This window comes from Argentina anserina, chromosome 5, assembly GCF_933775445.1.
Source record: "Argentina anserina chromosome 5, drPotAnse1.1, whole genome shotgun sequence".
NCBI classification, from domain to species: Eukaryota; Viridiplantae; Streptophyta; class Magnoliopsida; order Rosales; family Rosaceae; genus Argentina; species Argentina anserina.
In genome coordinates, this window is record NC_065876.1 from 6,034,253 (window position 1) to 6,062,029 (window position 27,777).

The following is a 27,777-nucleotide window of genomic DNA, read 5'->3' on the forward strand; positions in this document are numbered from 1 at the left end:
ATTTGAGAGATCAAAATAAGGCAACTGGTGAAACTATTGTAATGTGCTTGTACTCTGTTTTAGTCTTTTAGATAGAGCAGATGAGCCAGTTCCATATGTCAGAACTCATGTGTATGTTCTGGAGAAAATAAGATAGTTGTGGACTTAGAGATCTCTGTTTATCAACTCTATCAAGTTGCTTTCAGTTTCGATAATAAAAGCAATTACATACCTATAAGAAAGCATAAAATGTTCAAAATTATGTTTACAACTCCCTCACTCGAACATATCTGTAACTCTGGCGTTTACATACATCACATATGCTGATGCTGCAATTTATAGCAATAATAGTTTCTTCACTTCTTTGCAATCCAAGCTAGCAAGAGCATCAATAATCCTACATACAAGTTGTCGAATCAGAAACCAGAATATAACATCTGATGAAAAACACATATTTGAAGTTGTAAGACCTAAAAGAAGCTACCTGTGACTGTGACTGTTTCTGCCTTTGAGTATGTTCTTCCTGACGATGATTTCACTGCACATCACCAAGATGATCAATTATTGCGAGACAATATGCACATCATTACAATCTGTCATCTTAACTCATCTAACGACATCACATGTCATATTTTTGACAAGAGTGTTAGTCTATTTGAACAAAATATAGGTTATATAGCGTAGACAATGAAGTAGTTGATATCTAACCAGAATCGCAGTTTGATGTCGAATTTGAGCTCCCACACATGCACAATTGCTTAACACCATCAGTACCATACCCGCAGGTGCCGCCGGTAGCCTCACAAGCCCTACAGAACTCATCATTTTCTTGAACAGAATACTTCACACGGATCCCATAAGACCATCCATTTGCCCCATCAAGCCTCAAAGGTGCAAGACTGTAAGCACTGCTGTACCCTTCACACTGAAGCTTACTGAGGTTCACTGACTTGATAGCCTCAAAAGGCACAGCACAACACTCGGGCGGGCCTGACCCGAACTTGGAGCCCACCATTCTATGGCCCAAAAGGTCCCAAGCAGGGCAACCATAGTACTCCTCACAGCTCATGCCTGAAACATTCCTACATGGCAAGTGCTTTCCCGGGAAGCCTTGGAAGAGTGGCGACTGAGCCGAGCAGCCTATCAGCATGAACACATTGTCGGCGGAAGGATTCATGTATGGTGCGCGCCATTGCTCGACTGCGAAGCCATTACCCTTTGCACCTAGCACAATGGTATCACAAGTTGACATGTGAGGCTCATGTAGAGTGAGGGCTTGGTAGGCATAGTCTATCTCCAGTACCCTATAGGATCCTGAGCTAATGTGGAACATAAGAACATCGTTGATGCAATATAGGAGATCTCGAAAACCCGGGTGGCCGCAACCGGAATGGATGGCAAAGGGGTAGTCTATGGTTATGTTTCCACAGTAGGATCTGCATGTGTTGCCTAAAGTTGATGGAATTAGTGCTGATATCAGAAGATGGAGGAGGCTGAGAATAAGCATAGTAGTACTCATGGATGTGACAGAGAGAGTCTGATAGAAACTGGTTTGTGGATCTGTGAATGAGAGGAAAGGGATAGTGAGAACTGAGAAGTGGGAGTGAAAAATATGTAATGATACTTTGCTTGGACTAGTGAGCATGATTAGGGGGACTTTATGTGTTGAGAATCTTGGTGAATTGTTTATGGGTTTTGGTTTCTCTTTTTTTGGTTGGAGAATTGTTGTTACTAAATTCCTGCATGAAGCTTTAGGCTGCTTTTTGTACTGCAACTCTGCAATGCAATAAAAATTGCATGAAATGATGCTCATGTTCTTGCATCTCTACTTCTTTATGACCACTACACCAACGGAATAGACGTGTCTATCTAAAGTGAAAAGCAAACTAATTTACTATGCGTGGCTTATGTAATGTTGATTGATGTATATATTTTGATCAGCAAGGTAACCATTCATTAAAAGCGGGAAGGGTTACAAAAATGGGTATCGATCGTTCTCAATCAATTTCAGAAGCCATTCCTGCCAATTTTCAATACAATACAAGTTTTCACTCTTATTCAAGATGAATTTGGCAAGACCATGAGCTACATTGTTGCATTCCCTTGGTTGGAAAACAACTCCTGTGTTGCTACATCTCTTTTGAGAGACTTGATTCTTTCTGTCGAAAAGCCTTCCTCCTCTGTGTTAAATGAGTTATTCCGATTACCAATTCCCGAGTGGAAGATTGCATTTGTGTTGTGTCTATAGTTGTACTTGCTCATCTCTTCTACTTTTTTTTTTTTTGAAATTCTCCCCTAGAGGAAGATTGCATTTGTATCATGTACGATAGTTGTTTATCTCCTTATTTTTGTTTGAAATTCTATAATGACATATTTAATTCGCTTACTTGACCTTTATAGGAACACATACAATATAACCGAATACAAAACACCTTTTTTTTTTTAAAGGGATACATTTCGTCGGTAAAATACTCGATGATTTGCTAACACTTCATTAAAGCATCAATTTAAACGTTGAGCTAATTAATAACAAACCAGCATATGTAATCACTAATTATAATATGCAAAGAAAAGAGATCTCTGACGCACACTATATTTACATTCATTCTATTGTCATTAACAAATAAAGATATCCGAAAGCAATCAAAACTAGCTCCTGAACTACCGAAACCCCATTAACAAAAGCTTAATTATAACTGGTACCTTTACAAAATACCAGTCTTTCAAATACAGCAACATCTTGCTCCCAGCTGCCTGACTCGGAGCAATACCAGGCTCCCGCTCAGAATCCCCATGCCAGTGCTCACCAAATTCTCCCACAGTCACATTCTCAGATCCGACCATTTAAGGCTCGTTTTCTAGCGTATATCCTTACATAAAAAGATATGAAACTATAGAATATACGTTAAATAATTGCCGAAATTCTGGAATAAGCGCTGGAGGTCATTGGATATGTCGATGAAAAGACGATTCTACCCCTCTGTAGTCCCGAACAGCTCAGATAGAGCTTGAGAACGTGTACGGCCAATCATAGTAGTAGACAAAATGGGGGTAAGAGTTGGCCTAAAATTACCACACACGTGCCACCTCACCGAGAAATGAGAAGTGGCGATGGCGGTCATTACCACCGTAGTCATAAACCCTCTCCCTCCAATTTGATTGTCCAGAAATTCTAATTTAGAGAGATAAAGAAGGCTGCTTTTCTTTGAAACAAGTCCGATACAATCAAGGACGTCGTCGTCTTTGGGTGGTTGGGGACAATGGAAGCTCAGGAGAAACCAGAAGAAACTGTATCAGAAGTAATGGATCATCTCTCTCTCTCTCTGCATAGCTTCTTTGTTATTCTTGTATGACGATTCTGTCAACCCTGTAATTAATATATATACATATATATATTTTTTTTAAATTCAAGTAATGGTTTTTTTCCCAGTTGTTCACTTCGTGATCGGGTTTAGGGTTTTAGGGTCACTTGTTTCATTGGGTCTGATAAGATGTTAAGTCTGAGATTTAGAACTCGGGTTTTGGGTGTTATATGTGTCTGAAACTTGGGTTTTCCATTGATTTCAGAATTGCCCACCATGTGTTCGACATAATGCCTGCCGTTCATTGGTTCACTATAGAGACATAAATTGAGGGTCTTGTTTTTCTGTGATATAATCTGGGCAGTATTTTTTTTTTTTTTTTTGGGTCTGAATCTGGGCAGTATGTGATCTCCTGCAACGTTACTGCATTGTTTAGGACTGAATTCAAGCGAGACATCGGAACATTTGTAAGGAGAAGTAAGAATAAATCACTGTTTGTCTCTAAAGAATACATTGTTTTCTTTGAATCAGCATTCTCCGAAGCTAGCTGGGACTGTCAACTGGGGCACAGCAACTGTCGCTGGAGTATTTGCAGGCATGCTGTATGGTGGTAGCAAAGAGGCATCTGCTTCAGTCGTAAGTTTCTTGTACTCGACTCTTTGTAGCAAGTCATGATTAGTTGAGATGTTATGGTTATTATCCTTATCTTCCAAAAGATTGGATGTAAACAACATGATCATGTAGCTTTGTCCAATTGTCTTCTAAATTGGTGTTCTACTAGTGTGGCTACATTCAACTATATTAACTGAAAGTTGTGAGAAATTCTGCCTCTTTTGCCAGAGCAAGGATGCTGAAGTAATGCTGAAGCTTGGGAGCACACCAGACAAGCGGGAGCAATATTGTTTGATGAGAGATGCGATGGAGAAAAGGTTCATTCGGGTCACGCAAGGCTCAATAGTTGGCGGAGTGCGTCTTGGCTTGTTCACTGCTACCTTTTATGGTTTACAAAATCTGCTAGCTGAAAAAAGAGGTGTGCTAGATGTATTCAATATTGCGGGAGCTGGGTCAGCCACTGCTGCGACATTCGGGCTATTATGTACGAGTTATTCATACTATTCGGGTTAATTTATTGCCTGCTGCTATAGTCATTGGATATGTTATTAAGTATCAACATCTGAGGTTGATGTTAAAGCCTAAAAATGTGGAGATAATTGATGAACATTACTGTTGTTATCTCACATTCTGTTTCTAATATATCAAGTGCCAGGATCATTGCAATGGCGTGGAAGAAATATGTTGCTGGGTTCAATCCTTGGAGCAGCCATTGGTTTCCCACTGGGTACTATATTCTATCCATGGATTCTCTCATGCGTGTTGATTCCTATTCTGCTAATAAAGGTTAATGCATTTTGTTGCAGGGTGGGCTCACTTGAAGCTGGTGGAGATGGCAAATGAAGGGAATCCGCCCCTGCATCAAAGAGAACCACAGAGCGGTGTCGGTGCTGCTATTGAGAGGCTCGAAGAAAATTTGAACAAGTAGAACAGCTCCATTGAGAGTTGAGATTTCGTTATGAATTGGAATATGACTGGATTTCGTGTTGCCTTTTTCCTTGTGTTGGTAGGCCTCATATACTGAGAAATAACAGCACCTAGTAACAAGCATGTTATTGAGTTTTGATATCTGAAAAGGTGTTTTGACCCCTGAACATTTTCTGTTAATCTACCAATGTTCACCATGCCAGAATTAGCTTTGAATACCCTCACGGGCATAATTTTGTACAGAAAACAAAGGATTTTGAAACAGTCGCTGTTCAGTGTTGGCAATCTAATCTTTTCCAAATGAGCACTCGACTTTGATAGTTGATTACAGAGACAACAGAACTACAAATGCTCGGACAGACATCAGAAGTGAAAATATGCAACGTTGATTATAGTAACTCGCTTCCTCTAATTTATATGACCTCAAAGACAATAGGCATCTACCAAAATTCCGAGAAAAAATAGATCAAATCAAATCAGCAAACAAGGGTCCACCGATATCTCTTTGGACCATTTTCATACATTTTCAATTTCCTTGAGTAGGCAGGGAGAGCTGGGACTGAGCAAGGGTGATCTTCAAGATAAACTCTCTCCCAACCAAAACGCAACTGCTCTTCCTAGCAGTCATTGTATTGAGACCAAGATTAACATCATGTTATCTTGCAAAACTGCCACCATATTCTTATTGCACCTTTCTGTTACATGGCTTCTATGCTTTCCATAATGCTATCCCGTGGCTTCTTTGCCACTTTTTGTGCTGTCACAGCTGTAATAATGTGCAGAATCAGTACTCGACACAGAGATTGGTATCTTATTCATATAAACACAGAGATGGGAAGCAAACAAATTGGCATGACATGGGTGATATAATAAGAGTACAAACAGAATATAACTATCTAAAAAGTGGATTATAGGGAAATTTACCTTTAAATTTCCTTTTCTTGTTAGCTCTCCTCCTTTTTCTCTCCGCCTGTGTAAGTTCTGCTTCTTCTTTAATATCACCTTTACCAGAAAATACTTCCTCAGGAGCTAGCATTGCTGCATCAGAGACTGCCACAGGTGCGATCTGCCCAAAGAAGACATGTCACATGCTCAATTCTATTTTATACTTCAGAGAAGTAAAAGTAATACTCCCAAACGAAAAAGGAAAATTAAAATAACAGTTTCAAAGGAGGAGAAAGTAAGGTTCACGTTACCTCTTCCATAACTAGAGCAGGGACATTATCTTGTATAGTCATATCCTCAATAACCTATGCCAAAGAATGGTAGATAACAAGTAAATACCAAAGAGAGAAATTTTACTTTCTTAATCATTAGTTAAAAGTTAAAAGGAGAAGCATACAGGTTTTGGAGTGAAGTGGAAATGAGAAAGAGCATCCAACTTTAAGCAAAGTTTCCTAAACAGCATGTCTGCCTGATCAATGATATAGACCACAAAGTAAATGAACCAGCACTTTTATGGACACAGAAGGAGGAACACAGAAGACAAAACCTCAAACAATACAAATAAAGGTATTGCGCATATTAGTGTATAGAAGAAAATTGAAGTTCAATGTATTAAAAAGAAACATAAAACTGTTGCAGAGATGGAAACAACAGCAATCGAAATACGCACCTCAATCTTCTGCTTGTCTTTGGATGACAATGGGCCAGAATCTGCATTTATCTTTTGAAGATACTCTTGCTGCAGAAGGTTGTAACAATAGCTACTCAGTACTTTTTCCTTGTAACTGAACATACTAATAAAGGAAAACAACTTCTAAATAAAACATATAGATCTTAAGAAAGAAATAAACTCCAGCTCAAGGGAACAAAAGCATGAACAAAGTAGTGCATTTTGCATCAGAAGATACCTCATACTCTCCGGCCAGACCTTTCTCGCTCTTTTTCTCGTCCTATATATTAAAAAGAACAATATTAGACATTGAAGATGTAAATGTTTCTATGACATTATAATTAGACTCCAGAGACATTATAGAGTAACAGTTACCATCTCCTTTCTTTCTCTTGGTGCTTTCGTCCGTAAAGTAGGAGCCCTTTGAACATCATCAAAAAGTTCCTACAAAACAAATTAAAATCCATCTTATGACAAGTTATAATCCACTTAAAAACGAAAAAGAGGTTGTTCAAGAAAAAATCAACGAGAACAACAGAATGATGATTTTTTTTTCATAGTTATAGTGGTCCACACAACAAACCAAAAAAGTTCCCTGTACATATGTGATTGATCAAACGACCAAAACCCATGATATCGGAACTTTGAACTGATCACATGAAACCACATTTCTGTAATGTATCAGTCAGAAATTTTGTGTACCTGCTCAATCCTTTTACGGATCATATCCTCAACTGCTACTGTAACCTCCTCTGTGATCGGAGGGGCCGGTCTAACATTGTGTTCAAAATCTAGATCAACTTCTAATGCACTGTTCCGTGGCCTTTTTGTTGCAGTCACCTGATCAAAGCACAAACTAATGCGTAATCCATTTAAAGACTCATCACTACCTAAGTAAAGTTACAAAAGGGTCAATTAGTGTCAAAAGTAAATGAAAATCAACGTACCTCTCCCTGCATGGTCCAAGTTTTGGGATCCATCATTGCATTTTCCCTCTGCTCTATTTCAGTCTTACGTTTCAGTTGTTCCTTCTCGTGGGTAGAAAGGGTCCTCTCGTCTGTAGAAAGTTCCTTATTCCCAAAAAAGTCTTCATATCTGTAGCACAAATGCAAATTTCAGCATATTACAATGCAGATACACGGACGCAGACGCATGTTGTAACTTTGAATAATAAAATTAGTAAGCATTAATCAATCATTAATTCCAGAACCAAGTAACTTGTTAAATGCAGTACCTTGCATCTTTGCCTTCCCCATCGTCCTCACCTTCCCCTAAATTCATGAGCTAAACAGGAAAAAATGAATTCGAGTTAGCAGCATGAAAAATTAAAGCTTTTAAAAGTCAGCAAAATTTGCAAACTAAAAACCAATTGTAGCTCTAAATAAAACACCACCCTCACCTCCTGCACATCATCGTCTTCGCCTGCCTCGTCTTCACCAGCTTCTTCTCCATCCTCTTTGTCATCCTCATACTCCTCAGCTTCCGTAGTCTTCAAATACTTCCCCAATTCCTTTATACTAAAGAAACCATCCTCGATTTCGTTGTTACCTCCACCTTCTTCTTCTACTTCTTCTTCTTCTTCCTCATCTTCATCTTCATCATCTCCTTCTTCCATTTCCTCCACGTCATCATCATCACCTTCCTCTTCTTCATCAGACTCCTCCAACTCCCCATCGAAATCGTCTCTGCCCTTCTCCTCCTCCTTCTGAGCTTCCAGAAGATTCTCCTGTCCTTCCACAACCACCTTCAGCGTCTTGATCTCCTCCGGATTTTTCTCGTACCGCCTCAATTCGCGGCGGAGATTCGAGATGAGCGGCTGGGATTGGATGTCGATTTGCTGCCATATCTGCTCGGCGTCGAAGCCCTCCACCAGGAGCTTGTCGAAAGGCGACTTCGGCGTGAACGGTCTGAGAGAGGAGAAGAGGTTCTTCAGCGCAGCTCGAGCGTTTTGCGATAGCTCCGGGCTCGGCGCCAGCCACTGCGTTGGCTCCGTCGCTTTCACCGTGTTCAGAGCTTCGCTACTGGCCGCCATGATTGAGCGGCGTTCGATCTGTGGAGGTTGTGGTGTGGTTTCTTCGGAGATTTTGCTCCAATGTGGGTTTAGGGTTTTAGATTGGGCTAACCCGCGCCAACCATGATCAAAGTGAAAAATTACTCTTGTTTCGTTTTTAGAAGAAAAGGTAAACTATTTGAGCCAAGTAAAAAAAAAATTCAAATCTAACCCAACCATGAACAGATGTGGCAAATGTAAATTCACCCAAATCAAAAAAAAATTGTGCAACTCTATATTATTTCAATATCTAACGATAGATCGGTAACATAATAGCGGCGTAATATATTTCATAAACGGCGTAATTACTCACAAAAAATTATTTATATATTTATTTGATCAAAGTTACTCAAATGTAGTATGTTACTTGGATCTTCATATATTTATCGCCCTTGCAACTCGTCTTTGTAATGTATATTACTTTTTTATCTTTAAAAGAGTAACTCATGATTTGACAATATTTTACTCGTGGTGTCATTCAATGTGCTGCAAATTCAGTAATTTCATTTTATCATACATCAAAGTAAAATGTTAATCATAAATTCACAACCACACTGGTTCAGAAAATTGAAAGAAGTGAAGCTTGAGCCTCATACAGTCCTACCTCACTCCCTGAGTGGTATCATCACATTGAATGATGCTGCACAGGCTAAAAAAGATAAGCTAGGCGGACGCTTAGCGGGCGAATATGCGGACTAGAGAGACTAAAAGCGGGTGAAATTACCAGAAGAGGCCTCCCGCGACATTTTTCAATCCAATACGACGACAACTAATAACGAGGTCACTGTCCAAAATGCTTGTAAAAATAAATGAGGAAGACTGTGTCCGTCCGAGCATCTCAAATTTTCTCCCATTGAACAAGAACACCATCCCTCATAAAATCTTCACCAAACTTTGATTCAAAACCACCACCTCTACCTCCTTTTTTTTTGGCTTATTCACACTCCCGAATGCTGACCTCACTCTCCGATCTGCAATCCCGTCATCTCCGCTCGCCTCCACCGGCCCCGTCGGCCGTCCGAAGATTCCAGGTTCACTCCTCTCCTTCAATTCGCTCATATTCATTCTTGCTCTTCCTTAAAATTCACGCTTCGTTGATAATTAATGGAGAGTCTGCGACTAAATGAATCCGATCCGACCAATCCGTTCGATCGGAAATCCGACGGAGACGGCGACGCCTTAACCGCGTCGCCTCCGTCAAGGTACTCCTCGTTCGGGCAGTCGGAGTACGACCGCTACTGCAGCGCGAACTCGGTCATGGGCACGCCGAGCATGTGTAGCACAGTCACAGTTTTTAATGATTTTCCGGAGCCGGATTTCGGCTCCGTGAGGAGTCTAGGGTTTGGGGAAGACGGCGGCGGCGGCGTTGAGGGTTTCAGCTTGGGAGGGAGGAGTGTTATGAGTAATCGAGAGGATCGGAGACTTTCGAGTAGTGGTGGGATTGAATTTAGTAGGGAGGATAGTATTAGAGGCCGTCCGGGTGATAAGTATGGGTCTAGTGGGCTGGAGTTGTATGGAAATGAGGATGATGATATCGGAGTTGATGGCGGTGATGCTAATGAGTTGATGTCTTGGAAGCTTGAGAAGAGTGGACCGGGTTTGATGGAGGGTTCGGAGCTCAAGTGTGGTTCAGATGATAGTGAGGAGGAGAATGTTGAAGGAAGAAGAGTTGTGGGGAAAGATAGTGTTGGACTTGACTGCGTGTTGGATCGTGACGAGCCAAAAGAGGTTGGAAGTGGTTCTCGGATGGGAATGGAAGTTGAAGAGAGATGTTTGGATGGTGGAGAGGTGGAGAGGGAAGAAGGGGCGTCATCGAGAAATGAGTATTCGGAGGATGAGGGGTCCATGTACAACTATGGTACAGATGATGAGCCTAAGAGTGACTTTTATCATCAACATCATGAGCAATCAAAACCGAAAAATGAGAATGAGAATCCGTTTCTTATGAACTCATCTGTAGCTTTTGGTTCTGATGATTGGGATGATTTTATGCAGGAGAGTGAACAAAGTAATGTAGATTTTTCCACTAAGAGTGTGTTCCAAGATCGGAGAGAACTGAATGTGGAAAGTGAAGGGAAAGGTTTAAATTCTGGTTCCGTTGATTCACAGGAGGGTACGTGCCAAACTGAGCAAGAGAAGGATGTGACTGGCATGCCGAGAGGTAGCGTACATGTTGAAGCTGGTAACAATCTGGCAAAAAATGTTGAAAATTTCAGAGAACCAGCTAAGTCTCCCAATTTTGCTGAACCAGGAGTTGAAGATGTGAGGGACATTCCTGTGGCCAGTTATCAGGTCCAAGCTATTGATGATTTGATTGAGGTTACCAAAAGTTCTATTACCACACCAACTGATATTCAAAATGTTCAAGAACCAGAACAGGAGGATTTGAAAAACATTGTGTTGACCATGAATAAAATTTCAGTTCCCGACGAGTCATCAAATTATCCTAAAGCTGCGTTGTTTGCCAATTTTTCCAAAATACAGCTCAATTCAGAAGCAAAAGAAGCTCCGGAGAAAAAGGGTTTCAACATTATGGTTGACGACATGTCTGATGTGCATACGTGTACTAATACTGAGGTCACTGGAATTGATGATGGTCAAGATTTAGGAAATAAAAATTTTGGGAAGATAAAAGTTAAACTGGACCCCCTTTCTGAGATATCAACAGATCAACTGAGTATCCATTCAACTGGACCTCCTGAAAGTACAAAGGCAGAATTCTTTGAAGACCATAAGCCAAATTCGCCAACCTTATTTTTTGAAAATAATATGACGAGAAATGCTCCTGTTTCAAAGGATCTCTTTGAAAAATACCCTATGCCACTTAAGGTTAGTCACGCTCAGCACACTCCTATTTTTTGGGTGGGATCAGAATTTCACCATATATATTGTGCTTTTATAGTATTTTGTTTTCATTCTATTGCCCCAAGCTACATAAAAGTTCACGTTATTCCATGTTCAAACAATACTGTCACTCAAAAATGGTGACAAGTATCTTCGCAAATTGGACGACTCAAATTGTCCCTGCTCTAAAATAGAAATCTTTGTTTCCTTGGAAGAAAATTATTGAAGATCATTAGTATCTTTGGCTTACAGTAGCGTCGTGAGTCTAAAACTCATTCTGATTTTACAACTTGCTTTCTGAAATATGCTTCATCTGGTACAAGAAGATGATTGAGTTGTAGATTTGATCATGTCCTTTGGGGATGTCCACACCATCTTTTGGTATATTAGCAGTTCAGTACATTGGCATCTGATTGAATTAACTTGCATAACCGTTAGAAACTTAGGGCAAGCCATAGCTTTGAGGAAACTCAAATGATGTGTTAAGGTATTAAATGTTTATGCACAAACACTCTTATAGTCTTATTTGTTAATGACTATTATCGCTCTGTAAATTCAAAGTTTAATCAGGCAGCTCGAGTTTGATCACAGGGTATTCCTAAACAGATTAAAGTTATTATATGCTTATGCTGATTGATGATATTGTTTGTCATGTGCTATGTGTTGTGTGCATATAGTACTTTCCTATGGTTTGACTTGTTTGTATCTTATTTGTTGTATTACCGATGCTGCAGACAGATAATTTGGAGCTGAATGAGTTTGATGATGAGTTTGTTAATGATATGGAAGAGATATTGCTCGACTCTGCAGAGTCACCAGGAGCAAGGTTCAGTCATGGTAACAGGAACTTACAGTCACAACTATCTCTACCATTAAGAGATGGTGGATCGACTGCTTCTACTTCTGGCACAGATGATGCTTACCTATTTAATCAGCATTCACTCAGAATTGATGGGGTTGAAGTGGTGGGTGCAAGGCAGAAGAAAGGAGATGTCTCCTTTAGTGAAAGACTGGTAGGAGTGAAGGAATACACTGTTTATAAAATGAGAGTGTGGAGTGGCAAGAATCAATGGGAGATTGAACGTAGGTATCGTGATTTCTTTACACTCTACCATCGGTTGAAAACATTGTTTGCTGACCATGGATGGAATCTACCTTCTCCCTGGTCTGCTGTAGAAAAGGAATCCAGAAGGATTTTTGGAAATGCATCTCCTGATGTTATTGCAGAGAGAAGCATACTAATTCAAGAGTGTCTACAGTCTGTTCTCCATTATAGATTCTTTTCAAATCCTCCGAGTGCATTAATTTGGTTTTTGTCTCCTCAAGATTCATTGCCAAGCTCCATATCGTCAAATGCACCTGACTCTGTTAACAGAAGGGCAGACACAGAAAATGTGTCCACTTTTGGAAAAACGATATCACTTATTGTCGAAGTTCAACCATACAAATCTGTGAAGCAGATGCTTGAAGCACAACATTATATGTGTGCAGGATGCCACAAACATTTTGATGATGGGAAGACTCTGATACGGGATTTTGCACTGACATTCGGATGGGGCAAGCCTCGATTGTGTGAATATACAGGTCAATTATTTTGCTCTTCATGCCATACGAATGAGATTGCAGTTTTACCAGCCAGAGTATTGCATCATTGGGATTTTACTCAATATTCAGTGTCACAGTTGGCTAAATCTTACCTTGACTCTATACATGACCAAGTAAGTTAAACGATGGAGAGCCCCTCCTTATTAATAATATTCTTTATCTCTGTTAGGGCAATTAATTGAAATCCAATGAGTGGGCAACATACTGATAGAATTTTGTTGCAAGATTTTTCTTATGTGGAATCATGTTTGACATTTTAACTCCCATATTGTAATGGTGGGAACGAATCTTGTAACTGTAACCTGGCCACCAGGCCATGGAAGGCAGAGTATTGATAGTTGGTACATTTTGCCATGTCCAGTTATCTCAGTTGAATTCCAACTGCTTCCAGCGATTCTGGAAACAGCTGTGTATGGGCTAGTAATACAGTCTAGAATTCTTGATCTGTGAACCTATCTTTTAGACTAGTACAATTTGGTAGTTTGCATAGCCTACTTACAGATCTCTATGAGGGTTAACACTCTGTTATCCTTTTGGCACCAATTTAACATTTATGTTACAAATTTTCTTCAAAATATAGGCAGTATTAAGAATTGAGCTAATGTCTCATTGTCTATAATGAACTCTCTTTTATGTGCAGCCAATGCTATGTGTCAGCGCAGTTAATCCGTTCCTTTTCTCAAAGGTCCCAGCCTTGCGTCAAGTTATGGGTGTTAGGAAGAAAATAGGCGCTATGCTTCCATATGTTCGCTGCCCTTTCCGCAGGTCAATCAACAAAGGTTTAGGGTCTAGAAAATATCTTCTAGAAAGCAATGATTTTTTTGCGTTGAGAGACCTCATTGATCTATCAAAAGGAGCCTTTGCAGGTTAGCTTTCAGTTACAAGATTTATACTCATGCCACGCATGTCATACTGGAATCTACTTGCAATTTGTTTGAACCATATGTGTATCACATATCTGCTTACATACTGTTTTTGTGGCAGTGCTGCCCGTGATGGTGGAAACTGTCTCGAGGAAAATTCTTGGGCATATAACAGAGCAGTGTCTCATATGCTGTGATGTGGGAGTTCCCTGTGGTGCACGACAAGCATGCAATGACCCTTCATCTCTCATTTTCCCTTTCCAGGTGGGGCATCCTTAACTTAATTTGGTTATGATAGTAATTTTGTTGGTTATGCCGGCTATTAATATCTTTGATTTTGGGTCTAATTAATTCCCATTTAAAAGGCCCATTTTATAAATTCCCTCATGTGGTCTTAAAATCTTTATAGCATGAATTGAAGCTCATTCGTTTTGCCACTATGTTAGTCACACTACAATTACTCACCCCCATATCCTTTGATTATTACCATCAGTGGTGAATTAAGAGTTTGTGGCCTGCTTTAAAAGAAATAAGTGTAAGTACTAAGTATCACAATGCTTTATATTTTCGTAAGCAAATAAGAGACATCTACTCATTTTGCAAAGCAATTGAACTTCTTGTTTTCCAACATGAAACTGAGAACTCCTTATAGATGTCCTAATCTAACTGTAGAAACCATTGGCAGGAAAATGAGATTGTAAGGTGCCCATCTTGTGAATCAGTATTTCATAACCTTTGCTTCAAAAAGCTCACAAACTGCCCTTGTGGAGAACAACTGAGAGCTGATGAGCCTGCAGAGCACGATCGGAGGGCAAGCTCTTTGCTTGGCCTTGAGGTTAGTGGTGTACTGGATTTGTTTGGGAAAGGGTCGGGTTCTGGATTACTCTCGGGATTATTTTCAAAGGTGAAGACAGATAACTCAAGGGAACATAAAGACGGCGACAATGTCATTTTGTTGGGTTCCTTCCCACCTACTTCATTATAAAACACACGCATACATACTTTACTTTGACTATCATACATACTTTGGCTTGCATGGAAATTTTACACCTCTTTCTCGTATCTTGAATAATCAGAACTGACCGAGCCATCATTGTTGTAATTAAATTTGTTGTAAAGCAGGGAAACATTCTTTTTGGCTGGTCTTTCTTCTTTGTAATGAAAGTGGAGAAGTGTTGGGTGACTTGTGTCCTTTACTTTCGAAATCCAATATCAACGTATTGAGTAGTGATTATATGTTGGACTCCGATGTATTTTCATCCATGAGGGCCAAGGCTTCAAAACTGAAAAGATTGAATGGTTGTGGAACTCGATCATGGAGTTAATATCTCATCTTGACAAATTTCTTACGACTGATGTGATTAGATGACAGATAATGCTCTAGTCATCAATCAAATTCTTAAAACTTTTACATACAGTATCCCAAAAAGGGACCGCCACATTTTGTTGATCCCTTGAATAGGGAAGATTTCTGGCCATCTTTGGTTTCAAGTTTCCTTATAAAACTTGGGTGCAGATTCCTATTTTGATATGGAATGAGAAAACCTTGAGATAACTCTCGTAGAAATAGGAAATCCTTGTATTCATTGCATCCTTTATGAAGCATTGACTTTGATGTATTAGAGTCGAATGATCTTAGGCAACACAACTTGAGTTCTCCATGGACGTTGCTCATGTTAACAAACTCGAGCCCCAATTTCTGTTTTGATCTACGTTCATTAAAACCATCATAATTTGAAACTCTTTCAGTAGCTCGACAAAGTTGGACTTTTTGCACTTGCAGATTCTATAACTTGAGATTAAATTGTTTTTCAATCCTTGTTAGCTCATTTTAGCTTCTCTTCTTCCTTCTTTGGCACAAACCTACAAAAACACTCAAATAACATAATTGAACAAAAATAACGAGAATTAAATGTCCATAGGAAGGAAATTAGACATAGAAATTTAGAATAATATGAGTACATCAGTAATCTCATTTTGTCAAAAGAAAAAAGAAACTGCTTTTACGTACATCTTCGTATGACTACTACGTACAGAGCATCATCCAAAACTAAACTACGGAACAATATCTTTGAATCTTCAACGTACTGCCCTGTGCATGCTTTCCTAGTCTCCTACAAGCTAGAACAATATTTTCTTGGTGCTGTACTTTTTCTGTGGTGCTTCAGGTACTGTGTAGTCCAAGTTACCTCCCACATTGATGAGAGTCGGGGCACCTTGTCGATAAGAGATGGTGTTTCAACTTCATTATCAGAGCGAAGATGCCATAGCATGGGAAGTGCAGTAGACCGACCGAAAAGTACCTTCAAAGGGTTTGCAGTAGAGAAAGCATGCGTTAGCCATCGGCATAAAAACAATACAAGCAATGAGGATTAGAACTTGGGAGTTGAGGCTACATACCATAATGGAGCATATGGAGATGACAAGTCTAGAAATGGATACGGCCACCTGTTTTTTAAGTCAAAACTCATCAGTCATCACTTCAAGTGTATAGCTATGCTGTTTTCTGTAATGTAGCAAATCAAAGAGAGAAAGGATTTACCAAAATTTGACACAAGCATGACAGATCCACTGAAATACTACGTAAGTGATTGTCCACAGGTAGAAATATCCTATTCTGAACCAAGGAAATGGCTGCAAATAAAAAAGAAACATATTCAATAATATTTATACCATGGTAAGAATTTGAAACCCCATATATAGTACTCTGAACTAGTTTGTGCAACTTACCAAGCAATTCAAAGCAGTTTCACCAAGCAAGAAGACGGCATTGATTGTGTGCATATTTATAATCAGCTGCCACAAAAAGGATGAAGTATTGTTTACTATCACAATCATAGATCACGTAATTTATTAAGAAATTTAAAGTTATAAACTGTATTTGAATGATACTTACAAAGTTCAGGTTGTAATCTTTGATTGTAAGAAATGGAACAATTATAAACCAAAAGACACAGTCTGTGAGGATAACAGCTCCTGCATTCATCTGTACAAAGGTCGAGACATTGAGTAAGCCAAGTAGACAAAGGGCATAATTATGAAATTAAGCATGAAGACTACAGTTGCATCTCGGACTTCTGAAACATTTTACCTGGAAAATTATTTGGAAAACATAACCCAAAATGCCTGCAGGATGGCGTGGTTGATGTTGCTCTTCAACATGAGGGCCTACGGATTTTTCTATGGTTCCCTGTTCTGAATCTACCTCTACATTATCAACCCTTTCACCAGAAGTTTTCTTATGGTATCGGTAGCAACCTCGAATGGAGAGCAATGATCCAAGCTAAACATGGAAATATTTGACAATCAGCAGCCATTGAAATCAGTGAAGAGAAGAAAAGTACCAAGTAGATGAGCAAACATAAGAGAAGGCATTTTGAAGATGTAACAACTTACGCCAAAATAAATAGTAATCAATGTGAACGTCCACCTGTCCAAGACCGAAAAATCAATATGAAGCTTAGTAAACCATTTGGTGATCATCCAAAAGACAGGAAATTGTTAACAAAAGTTGCATACATGTTTAAGAATTAATTGATAGTAAATGAAAGATTGGTTCAAGAAATGAGAACTCACTGTGTATAGAAATAAAAGATGGTACCTCCATCAACACAAGCTGTGATGATGAGCAGAACCAAAAGCACAAAGAAAGCAACAAGTCTAAAAGCCAGAAGCCAAGCTGGGTGGATTCCTTTGAGGCATGGTCTCCAAGTTTCATCTTCATACAAAGTTCCAATGGTTTCTTCTTCTTGCTGAGTTACTCTGCTATTATTATTATTATTATTACGCCTCGAATTTCGAAGCCCTTCAAATCTCCAAATGAGAAGTACTGAAAGAGTCAGGGAGATCATGACCCATATGGAACAAAGCAACACCCTCCAGTTCAGCCAGTAACCCGAGGCCGTTGTATCTGCAGTCATGATTGGCTGCCAAGAACTTTTGGTTCCTGTTAAAGAATTCATGATATTACATTCACTTCTCTGATTGCTTCTCACTCGCAATGATTTCAGATTTCCAGAAACTTTGTCACCAAAGTAATTCTCAGAGTAAAAAACCAAATGGGAATGATAAGTTGATGATTTTCCAAGATAAAAGTTTAATTGAGCACCACTGATTTACCAAGAAATTTGAGAACAACCACAGTCCCAATGAGACAAGAGATCAATGTTAAGAAAACTGAGAAATCCAAAAGGCAGAATCTGTTTTCAAAACCAAAGCTTCAAAAATCTGATCTTTGACAAGCTCATTTCAGGAAAAGAAAATTCTCAAGAATAAAGTGGAGGAATAATCTATATGATGAAAAGGGGAAAGTAGAAATGCTCAAAGCAATAGACAAATCACAAACAAGTGTATGAAGATCCAAATCCAGAAAGGGAGAATGGAGAAAACAGATAGCAAGATGTTAATGCAATGAAGACACCACATTTAAGCAAACGAGAAGTTCAAACATAAAGTCGAAAGCAACAAGAACCATCCATGGCCTATTTGAACACATTAACTGATACTTGAATTTAGCAGAGATTCTAAGCTTTACGCGGATATTTGCACAGAAAGATACAAAACCGACATTTTTTTTTCTTACTAATATAAATAATCAAATGAGATGAAAAGAAGCAGCTGAATTCTAAGCAAAGGAAAGGTTGATACTTACAAGGGAAAGCAAGAAAAATGAGGGAGGAGGAGATGCGTTGCTTCTTTGAAATGGAGAGGAACTAAATGACATGGATGACAAGAAGAAGAAGAAGAAGAAGACGACGACGAAAAGGGCGCTATGCTTTGAGCATAAGCTTCAGTTTCCTTTCCTATATATATAAATCAAAAACCTTGTAATGGATTAATTAACTAAACAGACCAAAGTCCTGAGCAGTCTCAATCTCCATACTTCCATCAGTTCCATGCAAATATTAAATTCCTCAAGACATACATGCCCTTGGCACCTTTTCTTGATAACCAGACTTTCAAGTTACCAATATGAGAGAGAGAGAGAGAGAGAGAGAGAGAGAGAGAGAGAGAGAGAGAGAGAGAGACCAAACAAGGAACAATGGGGTTATTTTATTGGAATGCATGAAGATGCTTGCATAGTACAGAACTGGTTTGAGAGCTGCTATACTATTGCAAAGGAATAAAGCAAACTCATGCCTATGTGGATGAGTTAACCCAAAAGAAAGCCAAATGGGGTATCTGGGGTCCCTAGGTGAATATCTATTTGCTGTCACCATGATTTACTTGGAGACCAAATTTTGACCAGTGCTTTTGGACTCATATCCAACAAGTCATGATTATTCAATCAAACATGAAAAATGATGAGATGAGTGTTTACCAATCAAATAAACAAATAGATAAATCTTCTTAAACCTCTTCTGAAAAACCCCCACCTATAAATGATAGTCCATTTTATCAGAATTATATCCTAATCATCCTCTAAATATTGACACATGTCAAAGAACAAAGACATTGGCAACTTTGAAAAATTAGTAACTTTTCTTGAATTCGCATACTTAATGATCTTGATGTTTTGGAACTGTCGGAACATCCTTTCGGTTGATAATTTACCTAATGGTGAAAGACGCTGTAAATTCAATATGGGTCGGATTAGTTTTGGGATCATTTGCTAAGCATTGGGAACATTATGGGTCATTAACATGTACAGAGCAATGATCTTGTTAGCTTTCTGTTAAAGCATGAAATTGCTGCTGATAGGACTCGTTAGACTGTGACCCCCTCCTTGACTTAATTGGTTCATGACTCACCTGTGAGACTACCCAGAATGGAAAACCCTCACACTTATTTGGCCTCGGAAATGAAATTGAAAATGCAAGAATGATAAAAGTGGGGAAACAAAATATCACCGCCTTCAGTGGCTTTACAGCTTTCACAGCTTCTGAATCAGTATAGAGCCAAAAAAAAAAAACAAAGAGACCCAGAGAGGAAGGGAAAAGCAGAAAGTGGTAAAAAAAATTAAAATGGAGAATATATAATTCACAGTGGGAGATTAAAACCAGTGGAAATGGCAGATCATATATTCTGATTTTCCTTCTTATTTTTTTACTTCGTATTTAAGTTGTAATAACGTGTTGCAAGAAATGAGAGAGCTGGTGACAGCGGCTAAGTTGAGGTTGACGTTCAAAAATAGGGTGGTGGAGTCAAGGCGGTGGAGAAGCGTAGCAACCAAGCCAAAGCAAGCAAAACAAAACAAGGCCAGACGCTACTAATTACTTGGAAAATGGGCAACCCATGTAATTTTGAGGAATTTAGAATAGTTTGATCATTGTTTCTTTAATCAGTGTTTAAAACCCTAGTGTAAAATAACAGTACCACACACCAACTGTTTTTGTCTTTTTAAGAAATAATAGGAAAATCAGGGACACTCAAAAGATTAGTGATTAATTAAGTACCTATCCCATCAGACAAAAAGGAGATATAATCAAATGCACAATCTCTTTGCATAGCCACATTATACTTCTGTAGCTCCAGCCTCCAAGCTTCCACCTATACTTTCTGAATTTCAAATCTATGTTTGTTAATTTTCATTGTAGTTTTGCTATACCATGTTTGATGATCATTCAAGAACTAATAAGAACTGCTGGTGAAAGCCATTAATATCAAATTTCAGGGCAAAAACAAATCAGTTTCTGCAGTTCATTACCGGAATAAGAAAATTACAGTTTCAGTTTTACTTTGTACAGAAGAAGTAAGAACCTTTATTTAGTTTGCAGAGTATTAAAAGTATGAATACAGTAGAGAGCATATTAAAACACCTGAAAAGTAATCAAAGATACTAACAATCCTAAAATTAAGAATTAAGCTTTTGGTAGCTCGTAATATAACTAAAATATTTTGAAAAGCCTACATCCAACTAGTTTTCTTTCCTTATTTTGGTATATAATGCATGAAAGTAGAAGGATATGTGTTCTAACTTAAACTGATACAATGATTCAATACCAGATTTAGGCACAAAAAGTGAATGTTTAAATCTAAAAAACAACAATTAGACTCATATTTCCTATGACTTGTGTGTTTTGCAAGCGAGAAAGAGAACAGACCCATTATATTGCTCTTCATATTGAAATGCCACAGATCTAGACACCCAAAAGCAATTTCAGCACCTGATGATTGAATTACTGAAAACGAGTGGCTATATGTATTGCCATATTGGGGAAGAGCCCCAGAACTTCCCTCACTGAACTCGCACCTAAGAAAATGGATGAAGAAAGCTACATTTATGGAAGCTAGCTAAACGGGAGTACATCAACTTTGGTAAATTAGACAAGCATGACAAATTGGTATGCTTGGATTCACCTTTTGGCCAGGGAAGCTCAGGATGTATGCAACTCAAATTTACAGGCCCATGCAAAGTGAATGATCATGATCTGATAGGCCGGAATGTAATGCATAGGATAATGAAAAGAGGATACATTATTAAGTACATAATTTTAAAGGAAACTGAACTTGGGTAGATACTTGGTGGTATCACTTCTCTTGGCTACGTGCATCATAACATTAATACATTAATAACAATTAGCAGAGACACTACATGGTGAATTCTTCAAATATGATGGCAAGATCATAAGGAAATCAAATACAGAACAGATGAAATCGAATTTAAGAATGGTAATAAATTGGGAATGCAACTCCGCTTCAAACATTATCATGACATCAATGAATCAGAAAAATTTAGAAGCAGGATTTAGATGCACAGTACAAGACCTTCTAGAGCAAGAACAACAAGAGGGCGAGGGAAGCCAGTGAAGAATGACTGATGATCAATTCATCATATAAGGCCTACTAAACACTATAGGACTTTGAATTTCAAAACACTACATACCTCCAAGGCTACTAAGAATATGAACAGATTTCAATCAAAACTGTTACCAAAACCTATACGTTTATGTTTACAAAGTTAGCTTTCTCATATTTTCTCATACAACAACTATACTATGTAATACCTTACTCTCCAAAATCTGAAATGCTTTATACACTTAATCGCTAGCTGTATTCAACAAATAGAATGTTGAATTTTCTTTATGAAATTTTCCCGCCTTTCCGAATGGTGCCACAACGCACTTCTCAAAATTCACAAAGAATCATCATCTCCTAATATGGAGAGAGAAAATGGGGCAATAGCCACATTAAACGATTCTGAACTTAACCTATTGATGTGTTTCATCTCAAAGTCACCTTCCTGCATTGTAGACAAACCAAAATCAACATACCAATTTTATAAGGTTGCATTTGGGTTTGATAATCATTATATTCCAAACAATTAAATTCACATTTGGATTTCTTTAATTCCTACAATCTTCTAATGTCTCATTGAACTGTTTACACTAAGAACTGAAATTGCTGTTGTCAAATTCAAGGAAGATTAGACTACATTTTTTGTTGAGTACTATCAATGAACTCTGATTCTACGATATGTTGCAAAAAGGGAACATGGATGATGGTTATAAACGAAGGGCTACCCGACCAATGTTAGACTCTGCTTACACATGCCACATGCTAAGATAATCTTGATGGTGTTCACACATATAGATGACTTAACCTGGCAGATGTCAAAAGATCCTTATTATGTGTGATACAAGTGCATGTAGCTAGAGCAATCAGTACGCATTGATCAGCACACAGCACTTGGTGATAGGCAGGTAGCATCTCAGTTTTCTATCCATTTTAAATTTATGAACTCTTGGAAGCAATTCAAGAAATTTTAACATCAGAAATAGTGTGTTGTGGAACACTGCCTATCACCCCATAATACCGTATTGTCATAAGTGGTTGTCAGGCTATAGAGAGGATTCTTTAAAATATCTTGTCTTTTTTTTTGGTTAACTTTTAAAATATATGTCTAAGGTTTAGCCAGAACTCATTTAATTATGATTCTGAAAGTGATGAGAGTATCATAATCACAGAAAACATGTAAGAGAAAATTGCCTAGTATTGAATATTATTCATCCAAGAAAAAATAATTGTCATACAAATACAAAAAACGAGAGAAGTGTCACATTTTACCATTCTTCCAGTTGGAGTGCTTAACGGGCAAGCAGAGGAGTATTCAAAACTAGTCTGGGGAAGAATCACTGGCTGCTGACCGATAACACCAATTCCCCTACAATGATGAGGAAAACCGATGAGAAATTGGTTGAAAGAAAGAAAAAGAAAATCCTTGCTAACTAATAGGACAAGTAAGAGGAACCATAGAAATTATTGAACTAACCACACATTCTCGGATTTTCCATTGGCATCAGTGACAATCCAATGCCTTCTAAGGAGTTGTACAGGGCGGTCAGAGTTATTGGTAATTCTTATTCTATATGCAAAGAAATGTTGGCCCTTTGAAGGCTGACTTCGGCCCTCTATGTACACACTCCTAACTTGAACCCGAATGCCCTGAAGAAACAAAAACCTCACTTCAGGTTCATAAATTAGCTTCAGCAATATTCTGCCAAAATTCAAGATATCCACTTCACGTTTATTATGACGGACTATATCGCTGAAAGCAAAATATTGAACAATGTAGAAGAGAAAAGAAACTATATCGTTCCAAAGTCCAAACACAAGCTACGATAACAGAATACTATACTAGCTAATAAAACACCAAGGATGCTACATTCTCGTACCAAGGTCGTTGCGTCACTCGAACATTTCAAGAACGAGTGAGGTGCGATTTCCTTAAGCTCGTCTCGAAAATTAGCCGCGTCCTGACCACATAATCACACAGTTTCAAAAATGAATCCAACATCACCATCATAAATTTCGAAAACAAATTCGACACATCAAACATACTAGAGCTACAATGCAACAAGCACCAACGCAATCAAAAAATTAACTACCTCAAACCGCTCTTCGGCCACCGCCTCCTTTATCAACCGCCGGAGATGCAAAACCGGCTCTTCCTTCTCCAACTTCTTCAACGAGTCTCGAATCCTCGCCGCCTCTTCATAATCCTACAAATCCAAACCACACACCTCAACACAAAAACAAACACAACAAATTTCAAAATGCTTTCATTTCCGAATTTGAAATTACGCAAAATCAAGCACCTCAGATTTGGTAGCAACCTCCATTTGCTGCTTCAACAAAGCATAAGTCTGGCTCCGAGACAGAAACGAACTCGGTCTCGGGCCCCGACCCGGACTCGAGCTCGAACTCCGGCTCCCGCTCCCGCTCCAGCCATTCCTCTCGGACTCGGACGCACACGTCACAATTCTAGCGCCTCTGCCGAAATCCCTAAACCCGAACCGGACACGTCTGGGCCGGGCCTCCGACTCCGCGGCCTTTCCCGGACCCGGAAAACAAGACCTGGCGCAGTAGTCGGTGGAAACCTTGAAGCTCAGGGAATGCATAATTGTTCAAAATCTCCTTGAAAATTCTGGAGATTTTATCCGCAAGGGTTTTTATAGGGTTTCTAATTTGGAGCGAAAATTGAGAGCGGTGGTGGAGAAGAGGAGCGAAATGCTCGCACGTGCGGGATTTGCGGGATATAATTTAGTATCTGTGATTAAAGGGGGAAAGACGATGTGGCCCTTTTTAAGATGTGGTTACTTATGGGAGCGGTTAGGACGGGATGGAGGGTAGTTTTGGGGAGAGGGACATTGTTGGATATTTTGGACTGAGCCTCTTATTGAGGGGAGTGGGGATCTTCGCTTACTATGGAAGGAGGGGCTACACGTGTCTTGTCCTTCTCTTTTCTTGCTTTTTCGGGGAAACTAAAAGTTTGGAATATTTTGTTGGGGTTTTATTTGCAGTTCCATAATTTATATGTGTACCTCAGTACCTCTATTATTTATTACACATTTATTTTACTTTTTTAATACTCAAATATCTAAATATACCTCCTCATGTTTACCATACCCTTCAACTCTTTCTATGTCCTTAGATTGTTGTTCATGAAGAATGAACGTAGAGGAGGATCTCGTATGTGAGGAGGATTGGAGGAAAATTGTTAGCGCTGATAACTATGCCGTCGTTTCTACCACTAGAGGGTGGTACCCAAAATGATTAAAGCTTTATTGAGTTGTCAGTTGTGGGTTTGCATCTTAAAAGATTGAAGCAAACGACGAGAAGATTTGGGCATAGAAGAGAATATATAATCAAAATACGTTTCAAATTAACTATGGTATATATAGATCAAGGAGGGGTCCCTTCATATATGATGTTTACATAGATCAGTATCGGCACTCATTCAATCAAGAGATAATTAGACATAATCCCAATTTTGAAGCCCCCACTTAAATCTAAACCCATATCCAAAAACTTTTTCAATCTAAATCTAAATGAATTATTTAAACCTAATATTTTTATAACAAATATTTTTCATTTAGAATGGTTTCACTTTTTTACCCTTTAGGTTGAGAAATTGAAACTCCTCCTTAAAATTAGCTTTAACCAACTTTCTAATTTAGTTAATATTTAATTGTATCTATTATAAATGAAAATTGCAATTTTATTTTAGAGAAATTTGAGAAAATCGGGTATCAACATTAATTTAGAGAAATTATAGAATATATAAGAGTGAAACAAAGGTATGATTGAATGAATTTTGATTTTTCTTTTTCTTATTTCATATGATTAATTATTTGAATTTGTCATAATGAGCCTTAAATTTTGCCTTAGTTTTTGTTTCTCCATCTCTTGACGTCTATTTAGCCTCCTATCACTTTATGTTATCAAAGATTTTTTTTCATATACTTGGAATATACTTTTTATTCTCCTACATATTCAGCAGATTGAAAGCACCTATCATAAACCAAAACAACCATACACATTATAATTTAAAAAGCATAATGAAATCCCCATAATTTTCCAATTCCAACACTATGGATACATATCTCACTACCTACTAAACAATTATCCACTTTACGTATACTTGTTAAACATATGCAAATCATGTTACCTACTAAATAGATTTCAATGCTCTATAGAATAGAACTTCTTACCTCAACCTTAGATGCACAACAAAACCACACATACTCTATAGATACAAATCCAAACCAAATTGTGAAACCCACCTACTCAACAAAATTATGAAACGTACAAATCCCAACCAATACACAAATAACCATATGAATCCTCTCACATATTTACCGGACTGAAGAAAAAAAACATACCTATTTCGTAGAATCACGTACTTCACTAAACAATAAGGATTATGTTTTTTACCGGTTACATAGGTTCTTCATATTTAGCAAACACACACACACACACATTGAAAACATAGAATAATAAAAATACCTACTCTAAGGTAGTGCTTGGATAAGAGTTTTGAAGGTGACAAGGAATTTCAAAAATGAAAGGATTTCAAGGTTAATAGATTAATATAAAGTGATGAGATATTAAATTGAAGCTACAATTAAGCAATTCATAAACATACTAAATGTATTTGTACCAGTGGCAAAAAAGTAATTTTCATCAAGAACAAGTTTTATTTCTTAGAGCAAATAATTTTGTTTTAATTTCTTGTTCAACCTAATTGAAAAGAGTTTTATGGTGGGTTTTAGATTAAAAATGGTGTTGATTTTTGGGTCTATAATCAATTACCCATTCAATCAATCAATTGTTCTCAGCCTACAGAGATACCATGGAGCAATTGAAGATTAATGATAATTTAGATGGTGCTTTAGGGGTTTATAGTGTTTATGAATTCCAAAACAAGCATCTAGGATCTAAAAATAAGATATGCTAATTTATGTGTTTTATTTAGCGATTTCCAATTTTATTTTATTTTGGTACCATTTATGCACATTTTGGAGTGCATGAGAGATGATTTAAAACATGATAGTTCAATATTCATCGTATGATTATACAACTCTTGTCATCAAACCCTATTTTCATAAGAGAGACTTAGAAATAAGAAGATATATTGCTGAAAAAAAAAGATAAAGAAGAAAATGTGGGAGAAAAGGAAAGAATTAAAAGGAGTGTGATTGGATTCGAACTTAGATCACCTAGGATGAGACCAACATCCTCAGCCAACTCAACTTATACCTGCAACATAAAATAAAGACACATGCACTAGTAAAATAACAAGAATTTTGTCTCGGCCGGAACCCAAATGGCCCCCTGAATGGGTGCGCCACTGATTACAAGAACAAATGTGAGATGTGTTTCTGAATTGAACTCGTTTTTATCGTCAAAATTAGTATGAGTTTTGAAAATGACTTAGTGAAATAAATTTTTCATTATCTTTCAATGTTCATCTCCCCGTAAAAAAGAAGATTTAATAGGTATGTAAAAAAAGTTTTAAAAAATTCTTCTTTTGTTTGTTTGTCTTTAATTACATTTCAAATAAGTTGACAAAGTCAAATAATAATATAAATATGGTGGATGTATAAATATAATTTTTTGTTTGAAACGAGATTTAGAACCCAGCTAGACCGAGGTATAAATAGAATTTATAGAAGTGCAAATATAATCCATCTTGTTGGGTATAAAAATGAATTGATTGTAACAAAAAAATGAATTCGAAGAACAAGAGAAAAAATAATTCATTCCTTTTTTCATTGATTGGTTTGCTCACAATAGTTTGAACAAAGTGTGTGTTGATATCTGATTGAGTTTCTCAGATTATTGGATTGGAACAAAATATCTTGCTATGGTGTCATATTAGTGATATTACATTTGACACTTAGTGGATGAATTAAGTCAATTAACCTTCAAAATTTAGTTCCACGGTGTAAACTAACGGCGCGTTAACTTATAGTACAAGTTGTGGGTGTGCACGTCTAAAGTTTACATTAAGCTATGTTGTACATGTCAGCGTGCAATGTATATGATAAGTTGATAACACTGATTACTTTAGCATGCTCTTTTATATGTCAAATGTAGGGTAACAACGATGCAGACTAAGCAGGTTGAATCAACTAGCTAGACGGTAATCCACGACTAAGATTAATTTTAAAATCACCCTAAATTGTATTGTTTACAGTAGTCAATATAGTTTTAATAGTTTCGTTATTATATAATCATTCATCTAACATCTAATTC

At 37.9% G+C, this 27,777-nt stretch overlaps 6 protein-coding genes across 6 annotated transcripts; 2 read left to right on the forward strand and 4 right to left on the reverse strand.

Annotated features, from left to right (window-relative positions):
• Nucleotides 1-232: 232 nt before the first annotated feature.
• On the reverse strand, nucleotides 233-1,582 carry LOC126794633 (uncharacterized). The gene is made up of 3 exons (XM_050521393.1): nucleotides 688-1,582; nucleotides 464-517; nucleotides 233-376 (listed from the first exon to the last, which is right to left on the reverse strand). The coding sequence occupies exons 1-3, from the start codon at nucleotides 1,496-1,498 to the stop codon at nucleotides 336-338; spliced, it is 906 nt and encodes a 301-aa protein (XP_050377350.1). The 5' UTR covers nucleotides 1,499-1,582; the 3' UTR covers nucleotides 233-335.
• A 1,495-nt stretch (nucleotides 1,583-3,077) lies between these two features.
• On the forward strand, nucleotides 3,078-5,002 carry LOC126793353 (uncharacterized). Its single transcript, XM_050519847.1, has 5 exons — nucleotides 3,078-3,278; nucleotides 3,813-3,917; nucleotides 4,122-4,377; nucleotides 4,543-4,620; nucleotides 4,700-5,002. The coding sequence occupies exons 1-5, from the start codon at nucleotides 3,240-3,242 to the stop codon at nucleotides 4,819-4,821; spliced, it is 600 nt and encodes a 199-aa protein (XP_050375804.1). The 5' UTR covers nucleotides 3,078-3,239; the 3' UTR covers nucleotides 4,822-5,002.
• An 89-nt stretch (nucleotides 5,003-5,091) lies between these two features.
• LOC126793352 (M phase phosphoprotein 10) lies at nucleotides 5,092-8,557 on the reverse strand. Its single transcript, XM_050519846.1, has 11 exons — nucleotides 7,835-8,557; nucleotides 7,670-7,719; nucleotides 7,383-7,530; nucleotides 7,138-7,275; nucleotides 6,811-6,879; nucleotides 6,674-6,715; nucleotides 6,436-6,504; nucleotides 6,163-6,234; nucleotides 6,017-6,070; nucleotides 5,745-5,886; nucleotides 5,092-5,586 (listed from the first exon to the last, which is right to left on the reverse strand). Exons 1-11 carry the CDS (start codon nucleotides 8,465-8,467, stop codon nucleotides 5,519-5,521), a joined length of 1,485 nt encoding a protein of 494 aa, XP_050375803.1. The 5' UTR covers nucleotides 8,468-8,557; the 3' UTR covers nucleotides 5,092-5,518.
• A 761-nt stretch (nucleotides 8,558-9,318) lies between these two features.
• Nucleotides 9,319-15,023, forward strand: LOC126793185 (uncharacterized). Its single transcript, XM_050519630.1, has 5 exons — nucleotides 9,319-11,314; nucleotides 12,064-13,047; nucleotides 13,575-13,800; nucleotides 13,919-14,061; nucleotides 14,483-15,023. The coding sequence occupies exons 1-5, from the start codon at nucleotides 9,590-9,592 to the stop codon at nucleotides 14,780-14,782; spliced, it is 3,378 nt and encodes a 1,125-aa protein (XP_050375587.1). The 5' UTR covers nucleotides 9,319-9,589; the 3' UTR covers nucleotides 14,783-15,023.
• Nucleotides 15,024-15,712: 689 nt separating this feature from the next.
• On the reverse strand, nucleotides 15,713-18,458 carry LOC126794717 (uncharacterized). Its single transcript, XM_050521485.1, has 8 exons — nucleotides 17,374-18,458; nucleotides 17,194-17,227; nucleotides 16,889-17,080; nucleotides 16,694-16,783; nucleotides 16,528-16,593; nucleotides 16,340-16,431; nucleotides 16,198-16,245; nucleotides 15,713-16,100 (listed from the first exon to the last, which is right to left on the reverse strand). Exons 1-8 carry the CDS (start codon nucleotides 17,757-17,759, stop codon nucleotides 15,983-15,985), a joined length of 1,026 nt encoding a protein of 341 aa, XP_050377442.1. The 5' UTR covers nucleotides 17,760-18,458; the 3' UTR covers nucleotides 15,713-15,982.
• Nucleotides 18,459-21,562: 3,104 nt separating this feature from the next.
• On the reverse strand, nucleotides 21,563-24,259 carry LOC126795097 (uncharacterized). Its single transcript, XM_050521920.1, has 6 exons — nucleotides 23,835-24,259; nucleotides 23,625-23,738; nucleotides 23,412-23,492; nucleotides 23,009-23,181; nucleotides 22,804-22,900; nucleotides 21,563-21,979 (listed from the first exon to the last, which is right to left on the reverse strand). The coding sequence occupies exons 1-6, from the start codon at nucleotides 24,135-24,137 to the stop codon at nucleotides 21,872-21,874; spliced, it is 876 nt and encodes a 291-aa protein (XP_050377877.1). The 5' UTR covers nucleotides 24,138-24,259; the 3' UTR covers nucleotides 21,563-21,871.
• Nucleotides 24,260-27,777: the final 3,518 nt, after the last annotated feature.